Source organism: Hevea brasiliensis, chromosome 17 (assembly GCF_030052815.1).
Source record: "Hevea brasiliensis isolate MT/VB/25A 57/8 chromosome 17, ASM3005281v1, whole genome shotgun sequence".
In the NCBI taxonomy this organism is placed as follows: domain Eukaryota; kingdom Viridiplantae; phylum Streptophyta; class Magnoliopsida; order Malpighiales; family Euphorbiaceae; genus Hevea; species Hevea brasiliensis.
This window is the reverse complement of record NC_079509.1, coordinates 51,733,626-51,754,178: the sequence shown is the minus strand read 5'-3', so window position 1 is coordinate 51,754,178 and position 20,553 is coordinate 51,733,626. Positions and strand designations below refer to the sequence as shown.

General features: G+C 26.6%; 2 protein-coding genes across 2 annotated transcripts; one reads left to right on the top strand and one right to left on the bottom strand.

Annotated features, from left to right (window-relative positions):
- Nucleotides 1–772: 772 nt before the first annotated feature.
- On the top strand, nt 773–6,830 carry LOC110672571 (uncharacterized). The gene is made up of 2 exons (XM_021835370.2): nt 773–1,328; nt 6,474–6,830. Exons 1-2 carry the CDS (start codon nt 866–868, stop codon nt 6,611–6,613), a joined length of 603 nt encoding a protein of 200 aa, XP_021691062.2. The 5' UTR covers nt 773–865; the 3' UTR covers nt 6,614–6,830.
- A 3,816-nt stretch (nt 6,831–10,646) lies between these two features.
- Nucleotides 10,647–18,977, bottom strand: LOC110672577 (putative clathrin assembly protein At5g57200). Its single transcript, XM_021835378.2, has 15 exons — nt 18,777–18,977; nt 18,622–18,691; nt 18,364–18,461; nt 17,228–17,366; nt 16,615–16,742; nt 16,422–16,514; nt 15,314–15,364; nt 15,038–15,103; nt 14,875–14,940; nt 14,115–14,195; nt 13,955–14,032; nt 12,525–12,713; nt 12,370–12,445; nt 11,327–11,454; nt 10,647–11,194 (listed from the first exon to the last, which is right to left on the bottom strand). The coding sequence occupies exons 1-15, from the start codon at nt 18,864–18,866 to the stop codon at nt 10,811–10,813; spliced, it is 1,737 nt and encodes a 578-aa protein (XP_021691070.2). The 5' UTR covers nt 18,867–18,977; the 3' UTR covers nt 10,647–10,810.
- Nucleotides 18,978–20,553: the final 1,576 nt, after the last annotated feature.

Sequence of the window (20,553 nt, the reverse complement as noted above, 5' to 3'; positions counted from 1 at the left end):
TAGGGTGTTACTTTTTAATTAATTTAAAAGTTCGCCCCTCGTTTATACATTTATATATATTATAGATATAGATTTAACACTTGCACAATGATAGTTCTATTAATTTGAGAGAATTATTATAGCTAGAGGAGTAGTTTTATTAATTTTTGATGGTGGGTAAAATGGGTATGGTATAGGGGTGTGCATTATTCGGTTATAATTGAATAACTGAATCGAACCGTTAAAATTCGGTTATTTCGATAAGAGTAAATTCGATTTGGTTCAGTTTTCGGTTAGTAATAATAAAAATTTTTGTTTTCGAATATCGATTCGGTTACCTTTGATTTGATAGCCAAACTAACCGAAATAACTTAATTTTAATTAATTAATATATTAATTATAATTTTATTAATATTATATTATTTATAATTATTATTTTTATGATTTTATAATAATATTTAACTTATAATTATTATCTTATTAATATTAAATTATATTTATTATTTTTTATAAATAAAAGTAAATAAAAGTATATATTTATTAATATTTTATTAAATAATTAATAATATAAATATATATATTAATTAATTTAATTATAACAGAAAATCAATTAAATATTTTTAATTTTATTTAATTAATATTTTTAAAATTAATTAATAACCCGATTAATTAAAAATTCAATTCAATTAATGGAATGCCACCCACCATGTGGTTAGCTCATAGCGTGCAATTATTAAAAAAGAAAATCAGTAATAATTTCTTATACTACTATTACTATACTACCCCTTGCCGTCCATACCACTTGCTGTTCACACCGCTCTCCAGTCTCCTCTCTCTGATAAAATTCCACGAGCACTTCGCAGTTTCTACACACTCTTTCTTCGCCATGGCAAGAATTCTCTCTGGGGCCCTACTCCGCCACTGCAACCATTCCTCTTCTCTTCCGATCAAATACCCACCTCTCGTCCCTCTCTCCTTCCAACATCGACACCGCTCCTCCAAGCCCCAACTAATTGAAATCGATCTCGCTGCATTATCATCATCGAAAGGATCATCCTCCTCTAACTCTGCTTCCTCTTCGTCATCGGACGGTGGTGGTGGCGATGACGATGATGGGGAGATGTTGATGATGCAAAAACTGGAGGACATGATCCAGCGAGTGATGCTGCAGAAATCTACTCCCGATTGGCTCCCTTTCCTTCCTGGCTCTTCTTTCTGGGTCGCACCACATCACCGACCCTTGAGGTTAGGTGAATTGGTTGTAAAATTGTTTGATCAGCTCAACCATGAAGAGTCTCTATCTCTCATTACTTCTCGCGGCTGGCCCTGCTCTGCTTTTTTCATTCCTGGTACTCCCAATTGGCACTTATTTTACCCTTACTGTATCCTTACTTGTATGCGTGTGTATTGGGTGTTTTCTAGTAAAACTACTGCCTCTATAACTTTCTAATCTTGATTGTAAGTGATTGATACCTTTAGAAAGGCTGTGATGAGAATTAGAGCGAATGAAAATGGAGCAAAAGATGCAAGAACCTTCAAAGTCAGAGGCTGAGAGAGAACTTGATGTGGGTGTGAAAAAAAAATTCTGCTTGAATATCTTTGAAATTGACGGGATATGAAGCAAATAAAAGCAGCATATGATAGCAACTACACTTTTAACTTTCCTTTCACAGAAGGAAATATGACTCTTGCTCTTGAATCTAAGGCCCTGGTCTGCTGACTTAGATGAGTGTGTAAAGGAAATCTTTTTAAAATCTATATGTAGTCACGAGTAGATTTTCTTTTTGGGGATAGTGGATTTAGCCGATGTTTGCTCCTTGGATTTTTTTTTGTTATATTGCATGCTGTTCCAGTTATTTGTTGTGGGATATGCAGTAAAACACTCTTTTCCATCACTAAAAACCAAGAACCTTATATGATTGTTTGGATTTAAGAAGCATATCCAAGAGATTGAAAATTTGTCATTAAATATCCTGTTCAACTCTTTGTGGGTGTTTATTGGGGGAAGTGACAAGGTTCTGTAGGAGAGTGTCACAACCACATTTCTTTAGCCTTGGCAATGGATTGATTTGCTGTTAGATGGTCTTTCTTGAAATTCATCAATAATGGAATTAAGTAGTTGCATGTAATTGCTAGTGTTAAATTATCTAGTCAGTTGCACAGCAACAATATATTTTGATCATAGGACTAGTTATGAAAAACTTATTTTATGGAATGGATGAGTTAGAGGAATGATGCTAGATTATGTGAGAAGTGTATGCTGATGATGAATTCACAATGCATGGTCTTTGAAACAGGAATCAATTTCTATACAGATTAGTATGGGTTTTAGCAAAACATGGAACTAATAGGTGATAATCATTATTCAGTTGTGTGTTTTATGCAAAGGCTTCAATTATTATTGCTTTCAATTGTACTATTGAAATTTATCATGTGGCTGTGATCTAATTATTTATTCAAATAGAATGTGATGTCCAGTCTTCATCAGTTAAAAAAATGGTGGGACAATAGCACAAATGATTCACTAATATATGTTTGTATAGGTGACAAGAAAATGGAAAAGAGTGCATTGACTGCTGTCAGTGCTGGGTTTTGAGATTTCTACTAAGTTTTGGGTGTGTACAGAAGAGATGTGAGGATGAAATGTAAAAGGAGAACTAGGTTGAACATGAAGTTGGAATGCTTTGTAAGAAGTGCCATGGGTTCATCTAGATTTCTTCTTTTATAAATTCACTGGTTGGATAATAATGTTCCAGTAAAAATCTTCATAATTTTTTTTTTTTTTTTTTTTTTTTTTTTTTTGGGGGGGGTGGGGGGGGGGGGCGGGGGGCGGTTGTGTAGACACCTTGGCTGCTCAATTACATTTTCCACATTTTTATATGAAAACAAAAATTCTTTGGTTCTCCAGACATGCCTGTGTGCATGTCTTTTGGTTGCTGAACTTGACATTTTTCCTATTTTTACATGTGATAATAATTGATCGACATTGGAACAGGGTATGACATGTGAGAGATTTTTTCTCCTTGCATCTTTCCTTAAATCCTAAATCCCTTTGCTGGGAATTTTTGGTCATTAATGCCAAACTGGAAGAATTTAGCATTTGGATTAAAGTATATGCCATTTAGCAATTTGTGAACATTGCCGTACACCCTCTTTCGGCTACTCGAACAATTGACACCTATATAAGGAGAGTGTGTGTGTGTGTGTGTGTGTCTGTGAGACTCAACAAACCCATCAAAATTTGACCTGTGACACTTAAAAATTTTAAAGACTAAAAAAAAAAAATTCTGACTATTAATAACTTGACGTGTGGCATTTAAAATTTTAAAACCAAATATTTAAATTAATGTTTTCACTAATAATAAATTGACAAGTGGCATTTAACTTTTAAAAATTACTAATAAAAGTATTAAAATATTTCTTAGCCATTTATAGCATGCCACATGGCAATTAAAAAAGAAGATTACTAATAAATTTATATTATTATTTTAAATAATTTAATTGAATAATTTTTGTCAATAAAAGCTTGTCATATGAAATAAAAAAATTAATAATTTATAATTAAAATTTAATAAAAAATTTATTTAAATTCTTCAATGAATAAATATTAATATATAAAATATGAAAATAGCATATATATATATATATATGTATTTTGTATTTTGATTATTGTGAAAATTTTATATTGATTACGATTCCGATACTTGCAACCAAACAACTTTGAAGGAATTGAATTTTGATTCCATATTGAACCAAACACTTGAGAGAAAAACCCATTCCATTTCCAATTCCATTTACATTTCAGTTTTTGATTCCAAAGTTTGAACCACACAGGCCCATAGAGCATGTTTGGGATTAAGGTTCAAACTTACATTTTGTAAAAGGCTAAAAGCACACTTTGGATGTTTAGAAAAAATAGTTTGAAATCTCTCTCTCTCTCTCTCTCTCTTTATTTTTTTATTTTTAAAAGCTGTTTTGAAGTTTTATTACTAAAACATGTCAAATTATCATCACACAATTTTTAATGGCCTCTAGATCTAGTGCACAAAACATCCCGTACTAGAGAGTTTTGGGAAGGTTTGATGTACGTAGTTTTATCCTGCTTTGCAGAGAGGATGTTTCTATGATTCGAACCGTGACCTTTAGGTCACAAGCAGAGTAACTATACTGTTACACCAAAGCCACCCTTTTTTTAATGGCCTCTATTTTGCAAATTCAAGGTAGTGCTTTTCTTAGCAACTCAAACAATAATGCTAACTAGACCCATAGCCTTGTTCAATGTGCTTTTTCATATGACAAAAATGTGTCCTTGTCCTTTCCAAAACTGCACCTAACACAGACAATGTGGCATTAGCTTCTCTTTTCCTCCTAGTCTTGTGCACCAAAATGCATGCAAACTTGAAACTTCACAACCTTCAACACAATTACACTCGAAAGCAGTAAATAAACTGAATCTTTAATCTCCATGCTGATATCTTTCAAATCCTTATTTGAGAATTGCTGTTTGTGCCCTATTTGAATGGGTGAAGTTCATTGTTTGGCCTGATTTTACAAATTTGTATAAGCAAATGCAATGGATTTTTATTTTAATGACGGTTGTTGTGGTAGCGAATAGGCTGCTAGAAAGTATGAACCACTTGTTTCTTTAGGAAATCTATTTTAGATTTTTGGTTCATATGTATTTGCAGTTTTGATGAGGATTTTGTATTTTCCTTCTAATTGTTTTATGAGGTAGAATATATCAAGTGTAGTAAGATAGCTTTTTGCTGTCTAGTATTGATGGAGTATGATGGCAACATATGTACATAAGGTTTGCCAAACCTAATTCCAATGCCCAAGCACATATGTACATCAGGCTTGCTGTCTACTTGTCTTTTTTGATGTTCCTTGCTTAAGAAATTTGCAAGATTTTTTGATTTTCTAGAAGACAGATAATTTGTAATTTAGATTCTATGGAAAGTTCTAGATATTTGTAGGAGTCTTTATTTAGGGTCTTTATTGGTTAAGGATTACTTTTCAGATTACCTAAAGGTTAAAGTTTACTTTATGCAGTCCAAAGGCTTTAATTATAAGGATTAACTTTTTGAGTCTATAAATACCCATGTTTATAATTTTGTTCTTCAGTTTTTGATCAATAAGAATTAAGAATTCCTGCAGTTTTGCTTCTTGAGTTGTGTTATACGATTCTACTCTTAGGTGCGATGCCTAAGGATGTTTAGGTGTGAAGCCTAAACTATTTTATAGTTCATTTTGCCTAATTCGGTCCTGCAAACATCCCCCAAACCCATGTTTCTTGTACTAATTTTACTTTCCAAATCTGTACCCCTCTAAGCCTGAACTTTCCAACTACATTCCTGCCCACTTTAGGCTTCAACAAAATCTCAAATTCCAGCCTTAAATCTTAGACCTGCATGCTGTCCTGCAACAAGTATCTGTTTTGCTTTGCCCTTTAGGTAGATAACGTGATAATCACGAGAATTTGTATGTTCTCTAGTTCTCTATCTCTGTAGCGCCTCTTTGTTTTATTGTGGGTTAACAAACTAGATATCCATTTGTTTTTTCTTTTTTTAAATGCACAAACTAACAAGGTAAAGGTTAATAGATGGCTCATAACTAAAGGTTAATAGATGGCCCATAACTAAACTAATACTAAAGAAAGAAGAATATTTATCATGATATTATACCCAAGCTCCTGTTCAACATTGCCAAAAGTATTATCCAGCCCTAACTTACCTGTGCCTATGGAAGACAGACCGGACTTTGTATATAATACTTAAATATTACAAAGTTATAGCATGATTCTCATCAATCAACTGATGCAAGTTCCCACACTCATTGGTGATCCCCCTCAAATTACCAAACTTGGATTTATCTTTCCTCTTCCTGAGACTTCTATATATGGTGGTTGACCTTTAACCGCTCAATTAATAGACAGTCTTTTAGTCTCTCCAGTCTTAAGGGTCTCCACTTACACATTTGGTCATTGCATCGTAAGCAGCATTTAGTCTCGGAAATTTGGCCTTTGTACTTTTTCATCCATCTGGGATGGCAGGGCTACCATCTTGGATTTCAATTCTTGTGAGATAATGGACCACAGCGTGTGTGTGTGTGTGTGTGTGTGTCTGTGCATGAGGAGTAAAAAAGTAAGTAAACACATAACCAGTGTATGTTTCGGGCATATTTTTGGCCAGGGAATACATATAATGATAATAACCCCATTCCTAGTCTAAATAAATTCCTGAAAACCCAGTCAAAAGGTTGAAAAATCTATCCTGATTGAGGGGGCCTTATTTAAATTTCTATCCCTAATTGTTTCTTCTTCTAAAATGGTGAAAAGTCCATTCTTGTTAATGGGATTTTATGTCAAATTGGCATCCCTGATTGTTCATTCTATTGTGTGTGCGTGGTTGTGGATGTGCATGCACATCTGTAGTGTATGGAGATTATTTTATTCACTGAAAATCTGGATATTTTTTCACATATTTTGACTGCAGATAGCACACCTAGAAAGGCTGATCTGGAATTTAATGTTGGGGGGATGGAGGTGAAGGTGGATATAGAAGAGGAGGAAGTCAATGGGGAAGCAAAAATGCAGTATGTGGAAGATTCAGATTCAAACGACAAGAAAGGATGATATTCATTTTTCATGACAGAACTGGTTTGTGTGGTTGGTAATTCAGTAGCCTTCGCACCACTAGTTCTAGTTTGTACATAGTGTAATCGACTGAAAATAACATTGGGTTTAGGTGATGGGTTGCTATTTATTTTTCCTGTTATAATGTTGATTCTAGGTGTTGGCATGGATATTTTATTTATCATAATCATTTGGAATATCAGTATTATGACACTCAGCTTTGATCTTCTGGTATTTACTAAAGATCCATGCAGTTTCAGCAGTTTGATTAGCTTTCACAACGCACTACATAACATGATTATATGAGAAAAGATGCAACATGATCAAATCTAGAGACGAAAAGATATACAGATTCTGCTAAATTTAATCACAAATAAAATGCATATGTTAAGTATTCCTTGTTTAAACAGTTTCCTAATTGGGATTTGCAGGGGCCAAGTTCCTTCCAGAAAAATTTAAATGTTGAGGGAAGGAAAAATGCAGACAGGCCAGTGAATAATATCTGATGTTTTAAAGATGCATTTCTGTAAGAGAATTTTCTAGGTTTGCTTTTATGGTTGTCGTCTCTTACTGTCCTATTAAATTCAGTCTAACCCTACTGTTATGGCCAACTCCTGAATAGTGTAGTTTAGTTTAAGTGTAGCATAAGCATGAGAATCTGCAGATGAGCAGTTACGGATTATATTTTTATCAAAGAAAAATTATTATTTAATCTTGATATTTTAGTGAAATTAGCTATTTTATCCTCTATTTTTTAAAATATACTATATATTCTCTTTATTTTTGGTCAATTAAACTGTTTAGTCTCTCTGTCAATTTTTCTATTAGTTATTGAAATTTAATGTTAGTTAAAATATTATTTAGTATCTTTATTTTAGTGAAATTAATTAATTAATTTTTATATTTTAATTGTTAACACTCGAGTCACTCTAGTTATCTCATATACTCAAATTGCCCTAATCTTCTTTCCATTATTTCTCTTTTCCCAGGTTTATTCCCTTTTGCACCCAAATCATTCACCTTCTCATATTTTTTTTTAGAAGAATCTTTTGATAGAAATGGTATAAGTTATCTTTGCACAAAGGTTGATCAATTCTCTAGATCATTAAGTAATTAAGGCAATAAGCCGAGAAAATTGCTATCTAATAGATAAAAGCAAAAACGATGCACAGAAAGTTGAATAAAAATATTTGATTAATTTTAAAAAATATAATATAAATTTAGTCTCCACACAATAAAATTTATATTTTTCATTTAAGAATATGTTTTTCTAAATATTGTATTTTTTAAAATAATTGAACTAATTAGTTTTACTAAAATATAGATGAATTAAATAGTATATTTTTCAAAATATAAAGATTAGCTAATAAATTTAATTAAAATAAAAAGATTAAATAGTAGTTTGATTGTTATTAAATTTTATTGGCTAACAGAAAATTTAATAAAAAGATTAAGGAGTTTAATAGAACATTTAATAGAATGACAATGAAAGTAAAGTATATAAATTAAATAATATATTTTTTAAAATACAGTGATCAAACAGTTAATTTTGTGAAAATTTAGAGGCTAGTTTTCTCTTTTATCAAAGGAAGAAAACTTTCTGCAACTTCAATTGTGAATTTAGATTCCTTATCTGTCTGTCTTGTGCTGTTATTTTACAAGCATGGTAGTACTTGGGCAGTTGAGGCTTTAGAAGGGAGGAATTTAGTAAAATTCATTTATTTAAATGAAATCCATTTTTTAGTTTATCCACTTAGGATTAGTTTGCTTCATGAAAAATATTTTATCAAAAAATATTTTTCATATTTTTTAGCATTTACAATTTAAAAAAAATAAGTTAATAAAAAATATTTTTTCAGAAAAAAAAATTATTTTTAAGAAAAATAACATTTTTTTTATTTTCTAAATTTTAATATTCTTATTAAGATGTGAAAATATATATATACATTACGTAAACATATATTATTAATTTAATATTATAATTAAATAATAAAAAATATTTTTATAATATTATATTATCAATTTAATATTATATCATTAATTTAATAAAAAATATTTTTCTCAAAACAAATCAAATTTTAAAAAAGAATTTCATGAATTTTGCTTGAGGAAATGAAGTTTTTTCTTTTTAGTCAAGAATGAAGGGTTGACTTGAGGGATTTCACTCTTTCTTAAGAAAATTATATATTACATCGATTATTTTACATAAGATAGTCTACACAAAATGATAAATTAATAATAAATAAATATGTATGTATAGTGAGTTTCAAAAATTTATAATCACCAACTAACTACTTTTTATTTTTACATTTTAATAACTATATTTATATATTTTTAATTTCTTATTACTTTGTCATTTTATATAAAGTGCTTACTTTACTATATAATTTTTTTCTTTCATAGGTATAATCCGGTAAATATTGCACCATTTCAACTTATTACTGTGATTTATTGGTAAATTAGTTATTTTACCCTATTTATTATTTTATTTTAATAATATAATTTAATATATATTTTACAATATTTTATTTTTTATAATTATATTATAAAAATTTAATTACTTATAATTTTATTTTAAATTTAATAAATAAATAAGTTGGTTAATAATTATTTTTTTATTATTCTTTAAGAGATATTCAATCAAAAGAAAATAAAATATAAAAATATATATGCTACTTGGAATTTTTTAAATATTATTATTAAAATTTTTATATTTTAAATGGAAGAAATATATATATTAAAAAATAATTGATTTTAGAGATATATGAATCAATTAGCCATGTGTGATATGATGAGTATAGTTTTATATTGCTATAAAATTAACTTATTGTATTAAATATAAATTTTATCTAAATATTTTTCAATTTTAATTATTAAATTTTATTTCATAATATATATATATATATATTAACCTGCTTTATTTTTATTTTTATATCATATTATTTAAAAAGTTTAAATATTAACTTTTATTTAGATATTTTTAAATTTTAATTATTAAAATCTCATCTCATAAAAAATATGATTAATTATTTAAAATTTTAAATTTTTATAATCTCTAAAAATTAACTATTTTTTTAATTTTATATAAATGACTTTATAAAAATGTATCATTTAATTTAATAAGAGTACTTAAAAAAATGTCATGTGACACAAACTTTTATACTTTTATTTTTTATATTTTGCTATATAAGGATTAATTTATCCTATTAAATGTTATTTTTTATATAAATATTTTTAAATTTCAATTATTACAATTTTATCTCATACAAAAATATTAATACTTATTTAAAATTATTTTTACTACATCTTTCAAAAATTTTCTCTCAATATAATATCTCGAAAAATTAGCCATTTTTTATTAAGTTATTTTTATTAATTTACAAAAAAGAGTGAATTATTTTATATATATATATATATATATATATATATATATATATATATATATATATATAGTAAACCACTTTTTTTTATATTTTGTTATATAAAAAATTAATTTATTATATTAAATATTAACTTTCGCAAAATATTTTTATATTTTAACTATTAATATCTCATCTCATACAAAAATATTAATATTTATTTAAAATTCTTTTCACAACATCATTTAATAACATGGAAATTCTTAAATTTATGTTCGTCATAATATCTCTAAAAATTAATTATTTTTTAATTAAATGTTTTATTAAATTAAAAAAATAGTGAATTATTTTTTAAAGAAATTATACTAATATGTATATAAATAACTATTCACTAAAAAATTATTTATAAAATTTAAGCATTAATTTTGTAAAAAAAATTTATATCATATTTAAAATATAAGAATTTTGATAATAATATTTCAAAAATTGTCACTCGACGTGTGTGTGTATATATATATTAATTTATTCATTCATTCTTTTATTAGTATGTGTCAAAAATAATAAAAAATAATATATTAATTAATTAATTTATTTATTAACACTTCAAATAAAATTAAAATTAATTAATAATTTTATTATTAAGCATAAAATGTACTTATAATCAGTAGCAATGTTGTCAGAATACTTTATGCATCTCTTCAAAATGAACTATCAACTTTCTTCAATACACAAAAACAATTGCATATTTATATATACCAAACTAGATAGCAAACAAAATGATTCTCCTATTTTTAAGAATTAAATAGTATAATGAAATCAAGAAAATGCAAATGATCTTCTAAAGTAGCATATGGTTTCCTTGCTGTGGTATTGAATTTTGTGGAAGACTTGGAAAAGGATCACCAAAAGGATTTAAAGAACCCATTTGCTGCATTTGTGGTTGAGGAGGATATTGAGATTGATATTGATAAGGAACCATCATCATAGATTGTTGTTGCTGTTGCTGTTGCTGTTGAGCCATCATTGCCATTTGTACACTTGGTGATGGTGCTATGTTATTGGACATTATAAATGGGTCTTCTTCTTGTTGTTGTTGATGTTCAAATGGGTTATTTTCAGCCATTCCACCATACCCATAGCCTGCATTCTGCAATTGTAATTGTCTCCTGGCATTGTCATCTTCATACAAGCTATCAAGTAATAGTTGATCAAATCCACCAGCCTAACCCAAAAATAAATTAGTAATCATTATTAAATTTGAATTGTTTACACAATTATGCAATTATTAATGCCATATAATAAGATTTAAATTGATTCAAGTTTCAGTATATATATATATAAAAAAAAAACTAACCAATTTGCTTTCTACTAAATGGGTAGTATTATTGCTTGGTGTGGTAACAAGTGCTAGCTCCCATCCTGTTGCATTTGGCCTACCAAGTTCACTCAAAGCATGATTTGATGAAGATGGTTGATCACCACCTATATAAATAAAAATAATATAGCCAATAATTATTAAAATAAAAATAATAAAGAAATAAATTTATTACAAAATACTAAAACATTAATTTTTTTTAATTAAAAATGTCTCACAATAACTCACTACTTCTTAAAGAAAATTCCAATTGAATCTTTACGCAGAATCATAAACACCAACTCTAAGTTATTCTTTTGTTAAATTTCATGTTTAAAAATATAACAAATAAAAGAATTTAATTTTAATTTAAAAAAAATAAAAATTTTAATTTAAAAAAAATAAAAATTTAGTCAAATTATATAATTATGTGGAAATTCAATTTAATTTAATTTTTATAATATGAAAAAATTTAATGATCATAATGAAATTTAATAAAAATTTTATTTTATGGCAAGTGAGTTTGGCCCATTATCAGTGGCGAAAAATCTGAGGTGGGTCCATCTATCAATATGGGTTGATCTTTTGAAATTCTATATCAATTGTTGATGGGTATATGTAGGCTAATTATTAGATAAATCTGAAGTATTAAAAAATTATGCTTTCTGTTTTACAGAAGAGTGGATTCTTCTTATAATATGAAGAGTGGGTTCCACATGATTGTGAGAGATATTATATATGTGCCGAGTGCACCTAATAATTTCTCGTGCATGTGAGCTTATAAGAGTCAGTAAATTTTGTTAAAAATCATAATTTTATTAAGAAGCGTGTTCTTTTTCTGAACTTATATATATACTTTCATAAAAGGAAAAAAATTAATCCACTGTAACTTATAAATGTAGTATTGTGGAAATTTATGAATATACTTATTCAAAAAGATGTGGTACTTTTTTTCAATATTGTATCCTAAGAAAATTGCATTTAAAAGAAAATGTTAGAGATACATCTATTTTTTTTATATTGAATTAAATAATATAACTTACCAGGTGGAATAATTGCAAGAGCTAATGCATTGCTTTCCTCTAACTCTATAGCTTTTGGATTTACTTCATTCAATCCCTATAACAAAATAATAATAATAGTAGAATAAAAAATTCAAGAAATAATTAACTTTTATTAAAGCAAGTATAAATCTTACAAGTAGATCCCCAATGTCATCGGCAGAAATCAATGGTGGAGCTTCTGCCACTTCTTCTTCAGGTTGAACTTCTTCTTCAACAATGTTTACTGGTGTTTCATTGTCATCAATTTTTTCAGATTGTTCTATAGGTTCTGAAGGCTGCTCTTCTTGCTTCTCAGGCAATGATTCTTCTCTCTCAACATATTCCTGTCATTGACAAAATATATTTGTCAAAAACTCTAAGAGCCATAATTATATGTCTTAAAAATATCATTTAAATAATACAATATAACTAGTTGTTTTATCCACTGTTACACTAATTTTATATTTATATTATAAAAATTAATTTTTATTTTTTAAAATTATATTATAAAATATTTTAATAATACATTTTTAATTAATTATGATTTTATATAAATTTTAATAACAATATTTTAATAATAACTAATGTAATTTTGTATTTGATAAAAGATATGAAAAATATATATCATTGAATTTTAAAATTTTAAATAAATTAACTAATAGATTAACTTTCTTTTTTTATTTTTTTAATTTGTTGACATGTACAATAAAAGGATAAATAAATTAGAAAAAAGAACACATATATCACTAGCAAATTTTGATGTATCATTATTAAAATTCTTAGATTTTAAATATAAGAAATATTTTTAATATATAAATGTTTAACTTTTATAAATAATTTTTTTTTGAATATTTATTTAAATACATATTAATATAATTTAAAAAGAATACTTCGCCCTTTTTCTAATCTAATAAAAAATTTAATTAAAAAATTATTTTTAAAGATATATAATATGAGAATCAGAATTTTAAAGTGCTTGAAATTATATACTTTTTAGAAAAATGCATAAAAATTGTAGTAAAAGCAATTTAAGATAATTTTTTTTATGAGAAAAGGCTTTAAAAAATTGAAATTTAAAAACGTTTAGGTAAAAAAGTTGATGTCTGATATTATAAGCTATTTTTTTTAATATATAAAAATATAAAAATAAAAATAGAAAAAAAGAGAGGCTATACTAGATCACACACTCTTGTAAAGTTAGTTAACTTTGTGTTTGTATCTATAACCTAATCAACCTAAAAATTTAACTTTGTAAATGAAATTCCAAAAATAGTTTTATATATGTAATATACCTTTGCACATAAATGCCCATCGAGCTTAAAACATGAATAAGCACAGACACATTTTGCCTTGTGTTGAAATATTTAATAAATGGGTGTTGTTAAAATTTAAATTTAAAACTTTTTGATATGAAACTTTAATATCAATTCAAGAAATTGTTGAGTTCGTAGGTGATGATTCTAAGAATAATTTTATATTAAAGGATATACATAAGATAAATAGAAGCTAATCATATAAATATGATATATGGATATGTCTACATTAAAATGGTAATTAATAATTACACAAATTAAATAAAACTCACCAGTCTCCTATGTTCAGAAGATGTTTGAGGTGCTTCCTTGATATATTCTTCCATTGTTGAGAGAAATGATGGAGGAGGCTGTTTGATTTAACTAAGAAAGCTTGTAAGAACTAAGAAACGAGATTTACTATATATTTTCTATTTAAAGTGAAAGAGAAACCTGTCTTAGCGTTGGAAATTGGAAATTTCTAGCTAGCTCCAATCCCTTGCAATATTCATAAAATTCAGCAAGATTTTCGGCCTAACAATTAAAAAAAAAAAGCTTGAAAATAATATATGATGTAATAAAAAGAGAAATTCCCATTTGCATAAAAGATAATTAACTGTGACACTCATTTTGTGAAATAAAATTGGATTAATAGTAAAAAAAAAAAAAAATCTAAACTTTACTTAATTTTATTTTAAATAATTGGACACTAAATTATTGACTATAGTGTAATTGTATTACATTGTTAAATATTAATGGAATTGCCACCTCGGCTGTGACTCAATAGTGGCATTTTAGTGAATTTTAATAAATTGAGATACTGTTGAAATAGCAGTTTTGTTAATTTCTAACAATATGATTAACGTTAAGGTATAAATGCACTATTATTAATAGTTTAAGGTGTAATTGTTAAAAAAAAAAAAAAACCTAAGATACAATTGTAAAATTATGTAAATTTTAGGTTTTTTTTAATTATTTTCCCGATATAATTTAATAAAATTGTATATAATAATTTAATAATATTAACTTCATTTTTAAAACTATAAAGTCTTGAATTTGTTTTAAATTGATACTAAATTTAAAAAAAGAGATTGTATATGATAATTGAGTGATATTGACTCGTCTTTATTTGAGTCTCGATTAAAATTAAATTAATTAATTTTAAAAAAATGAATTAAAAAAATTAAAGAATTATATATAATAATTGCAAAACCTGTTGGCCAGCTCTCTTGTATATATTTAAGGCTTTGACTGCATCATGTCTTGACATATCAAAAAACTGTGAAGAATGGAAAATATAGAATTATTAATGGAGAAAAAAAAATTGAACTCAAACAATTTATCAAAAACCCAATTAAGAGATTAAGAAATATTACCATATCCACAAGATTGATTATTCCATCATTAAGTGCACAATATATTTTGAAACTCTCTTTCAACACCTACATGAATGTTATATATATATATTTTAGATTTAAACAAGAAATATAAATAATAGACTCAAATATATAGAGTGAAAAATTCATTAATATTGCATTAAAATATGAAAATTTAAGAGATGGCAAAAAATATATATAAAATAAATTTGAAAAATTCTAATATAATAAAATAAATCATATCTAAAAAATTATTTAAAACAGTACTATGCATACCAAGGCTAGGGCATACTGTACAAGATAGTTACAATAAGCTCCTCCTTCAGGCTGAAAAAAATAGAAAAAATTAAAAGATGATACAAATAAAAGAAAATTATTATTTTGTTTTTTTTTTATTTTAATGAAATTAATTATTTAATTCTCTATTTTGAAAAATACATTAATTAATTTTTGTATCTTATTTTATTTATTTTTTTAGTCCATCTGGTCATTTTAAGAGTTAGTTTGAATTTCATTCAATTCATATAATTTGAAAAATACAACTATATAGTCTTTTTATTTTCTAAGTTTAAACTATTTAGTTCTGTAATAGTAATTTCTCTCTTTTTTATATATATTGACCAACAGAAAATTTGATTTAAACTGTATAGAAAAAATGGACTGAATCTAACTCTATTCTAAAAGTTAGCTCGAGGGGAGGAGGTTTGTCCAAGTTTTATATAGAGCTCAAAATCATCCCTCTAATGCCTAGGCATGAACATTTGGAGCGTCATTTGCAGGTGGCTCAACATTAAAACAAGACAAACTCTAATATCATGTAGAAAAAATGAAATGATTCTAACCAATGGCAGATATACATAGGAAAAAGAGGAATCAATTGACCCTAGTTTTTCCTAAAATCATCCTTACATTTATTTATATATGTATAAATTGACCTCTTAAATATTTAGTTATTGAACACTTTTTTTGATAAAATTTAGAAGTGGTAAGAGTATAATAGAGACAAATGTATTTGATAGCATTAACAATGTTGTAATACTTAATATTTTTCTTGTCAATTCAATTATAAGATATTAATATTATATTTTTGGTGTTTTAATAATATTTAACGATTTAATTTTTATACATTGACCCCAGAATTTTTTTTTTGAAAAAATTTACTATTGGATCTAACTCTACCCTAAAAGTTAGCTCAAGGGAAAAAGATTTGCCTAAATCTCATATATGGCTCAAATACCTTATTTCAAACTAATGTGAAACAACCAAATGGATGAAAATTAAAAAGTAAATAGAGAAAAATACAAAGAAAAACTAATATATTTTTTAAAATAGAAAATTAAGTAATTAGTTCCACTAATATAGAAGGATTAAATAATAATTTTACCTGGCAAGCAATTAGACGATAAAGAAGTTGTTGTAATGCAGGTAATTGTTCCAGTAATTCATCTCGATCTAAAAGCCTTGTTCTACTATGTACCTATTTATTTACAATTATAAACTATATAATAATATTCTAATTTAAAGTAATTACACAGTTAATATCTCATGGATTAGAGTATGATTGTTTTTATACTAACCTTGGTTGCTGCAGGTGATGACTTTGTCAAATGCTCAGCTTCAATGTCATACTTCAAAATCCTAAAACACTCTAGCCTTTCTTCCAGAAAAAGAGCATATGTTCTTACCCATGCAGAACAATCCCATGCTACGTATGGCAAAATTGAAAAAAAAAAATAGTATTCATTCATTTATAAAAATGAAAACATGTATATAATTAAAATATATAAATAAGTTTTAATTTAATGAGTGATCTCTAAAGCTAAATTTTCCAATTGAAAAATATTTTCTTAGTTAAAGGGAAAACTAAACAATTTTTAAGAAAAAGAAAGTCATTTGTTAGATTTTGACAACCTTATTAAAATATAAAAACAATTATATATTTGTGACATAAAAACATATCATTAGTTTTATATTACAACAAAATAATGAAAAATATTTTCATAAAAAATATTATTTTAAAAAATAAATTTTATAAAATATATTTTCTATATACGTTATTTTTTACGAAATAAACGGAGTCTGATTAGTATTACTAGAATATTTTTAGGGTTATAAAATTTGAGTATAAATATATATATAAAGAAAGTATGTGTATAATTAAAATTCCAACAATAAAATAAAGTAATATACCCATTGGGGTTGAGTCATCTCTGAAATTTGATATTTGTAGAATATTTCCTCTATATGCATAATTTAGAAGCTCCTCTCGAAAGGTAGGGTCTCCCTCTCTCAATGTTCGATGAATCACGATCAATGTCTTTATTGCAACCTGTTAACGCGTTAAAATTTCAAAAATTAAGTCCTCTTTATCTTTATATGAAAATTTTTATTCAACAATCATTATGATTATATAAAAAAAAAAACCTATATGTATACTGATTTATCATAAATTCAAGATATAAATATATAGGTCTCAACAAATATATTATATCTTCAATTTACGATGAATTACATCTAAGTAAAAATTTTTTATATAAAAAAAATAGTAATTTACGACCAAGTCTTTTGAGGTATTACAAAATACACAGGTTAATCAATTATTTAAGTTTAGGTAACAATTTGATCCTTAAGTTTCTATTTTGTTACTAAATTGATCCTTCTATTAAAATCAGACCCAATTTGTCACTAGTGAATTATGGAATGAAATATTATCAGTGATAAAGAAAATTAGTAAAAAAAAAAAATTAAGATTCGATACTAATTTTGCCATTAAATGAAATCTTGTGGCTTGCATTGTAGACTTTGAGATTGACTAATGATAAATTGGGTTAATTTTGATAGAAGAACTAGCTTGTTAATAGAATAGAAGCTTAACCTAGGGACTAATTTATGTTTTGTAATACCTCAGGGACTTAGTTGTAAATTACCCAAGAAAAACTCATACTTATACCTGATTTATCATAGATTTAAAATATAAATTTGTGGGTTCTATCCATTTTACATGTGGATCCTATCATATATATTGTGTCATTAATTCATTCATGACGTATCAAATCTAATTAAAAATTTCTGAATATATATATATATATATATATATATATATATATATATATATATATATATATATATATATATATATAAAGAAAATTCAAAAAAGTAAACATTTCTAAGTTTTCATAATTACCTCTCATCTTTTTAATTTTAACAATTTTATCATAATTTTAAAGGTTATATTAATTTTAACCATAGGATCAATTTTCACCCAAATTGATCAAATTAGAGTTAAAAACAATTGATATATATATCTTAAAGGAAGAAGAAATTACAATCCAACTTCTTGTCTTTGATAATCTCTTGGCAAGTGCATGAATGCAATATGCTACATCTACTCGTGGACGTATTATTGAAGTTGCTGAAAAGATCCCTACATATTATTAAAAAAAAAAGGATTAAATTTAATTTTTTTAAATTCCATTTTATTTTTGGAAGAACAAAAATTATACAAATCAAAATCTCAAAATATATTTAAAAAATTCCTCAATTATAATATAAAAATGAAAATATAGATTAGATTATTAGCTTACTTCGAACGTGACGTTCTTTAGGAGGACATTCTTCATGATTGGTGGCCTTTACAATTGCAATATCCAATTCCTTTCAAATGAAATCCAGAAAATAATTAATAAATGCAAAATTAATTAAGGGATTTCAATTTTAAATAAAAAAAATCATTAATTACCTTGAATTCACTATTAACCTTTGCAAGCCCAACCTTTGTTGTATCTTTAAGTGCTCCATATGCTTTTCTAAAACTCGTAAATGATCCCATTATTATTGTTTACCCTACAAAACAAAACAACACACCACAAAAAGAAACTGAACCTTTGAGGATATGAATTTTGATTTCTTTTTGTGTTTTTTGTTTTGATTTGAGAGAGGGAGAGAGAGAGAGAAAAGAAAAGAAAGAGAGTTTTTTTTTTTATTTTATTTTTCTTTTTTTATTGCAAATTTTTAAGGTTGTTCAACTTGACTCCAAAATGTGCGCAACAATATATGACTAAATATAAAAAGGGTAATTTTTTATTTATTTTTTTAACTAATCAATAAACAACTAAATAAATGATTAATCATTTTGACCAAAATAAGATTTCAGAGAAGATTTTATTTCGTTTTTCATTTGATTAGAGAGATTTTTTTTTTTTCATGTAAAATCATAGAAATTCCATTCGTTCAAAATTATAAAAATATGGAAGAGATATATTAAAAATGTATAAAAATTTTGAATTGTTAGCTATAGCATATGTTTTTTTTTTTTTTTTTACCATAATTAATTTTTAAGTTTAAGCTTAATTAGTTAATTGAATCCGCTTAAGGCTCTAGGGTCAGATGGGCTTCCTCCTATATTTTTCCCACACTATTGGTCAGTTATTGGGTAGGATGTTGTAACTGAAGTCCTTAATGATGCTAAGATGCTTGTTTGGTTCAACCAAACCCATATTTGTTTAATTTCAAAGGTGAAGGATATTAAGTACATTTCTAAGTACCCAATTAGTTTTTGCGATATCATTTGCAAAGTTGCTTCCAAAGTCATTGCGAATCGGTCAAAACATATTTGGGCGATATTGTTGATGAATCCCAAAGTGCATTTGTGCCGGGTTAGTTGATTACGGACAATATTCTTATTGCTTTAGAAATATTCCATCATATAGAGATGAGTGGCAGGAATTACAGATAGTTGACATCTCTCAAATTGGACATGGTGAAAACATATGGTAGGGTGGTGGTCTTTTTTAAAAGCAATGATGCTACGGCTTGGTTTGTGGCATCCGTCAAAGTGATCCTCTTTCACCATACTTGTTTTTTTATGTGTACTGAGGGTTTGACTGGGTTATTGAATGTGTCCCTCATCTTCTATTTGTAGATGATAGTATTTTGTTTTTTAGAGCTTCTTGTAATGAAGCAAATGCTATTTCAGATGTTCTATAAAGGTATGAGTAGTTGTTCGAATAGAAGCTGAATTTATCTAAGTTGGAGCTCTCTTCTAGAATGGCAGCACTTAGTGTCAAATAAGTCTTATAACATGCGCTACGTGGTTCTTTCAACAAAGGTGGGATGTTCAAACCAAGTTACTTTTAATAAAATTAAGGGGCAAATGTGGGCTCATTTATAAGGATGGAAGGAAAAATTCCTCTAATATGCAAGCAAGGAATTATTGATTAAGACAGTGGCCCAAGCTTTACATACGTATGTGATGCAGTGCTTCTTGCTACCTTTATCGTTTTATGATATTAGCCACTTTTGGTGAGAACAGAGGAAAAGGAAGAGATGCTTTCATTAATGTAGTTGGAATTAGTTAACTTTAATCAGGCGTTATTGGCCAACCAAGGTTGGTGAAATGTCACAAATCATTTTTCTCTTATGGCCTGTACTTTTGAAGCAAAGTGTTTTCCTCGATCAAGTTTCTTTGATGCTTAGTTGGGTTCTATGCTAAGCTTTACATGGCGTAGTATTATGGC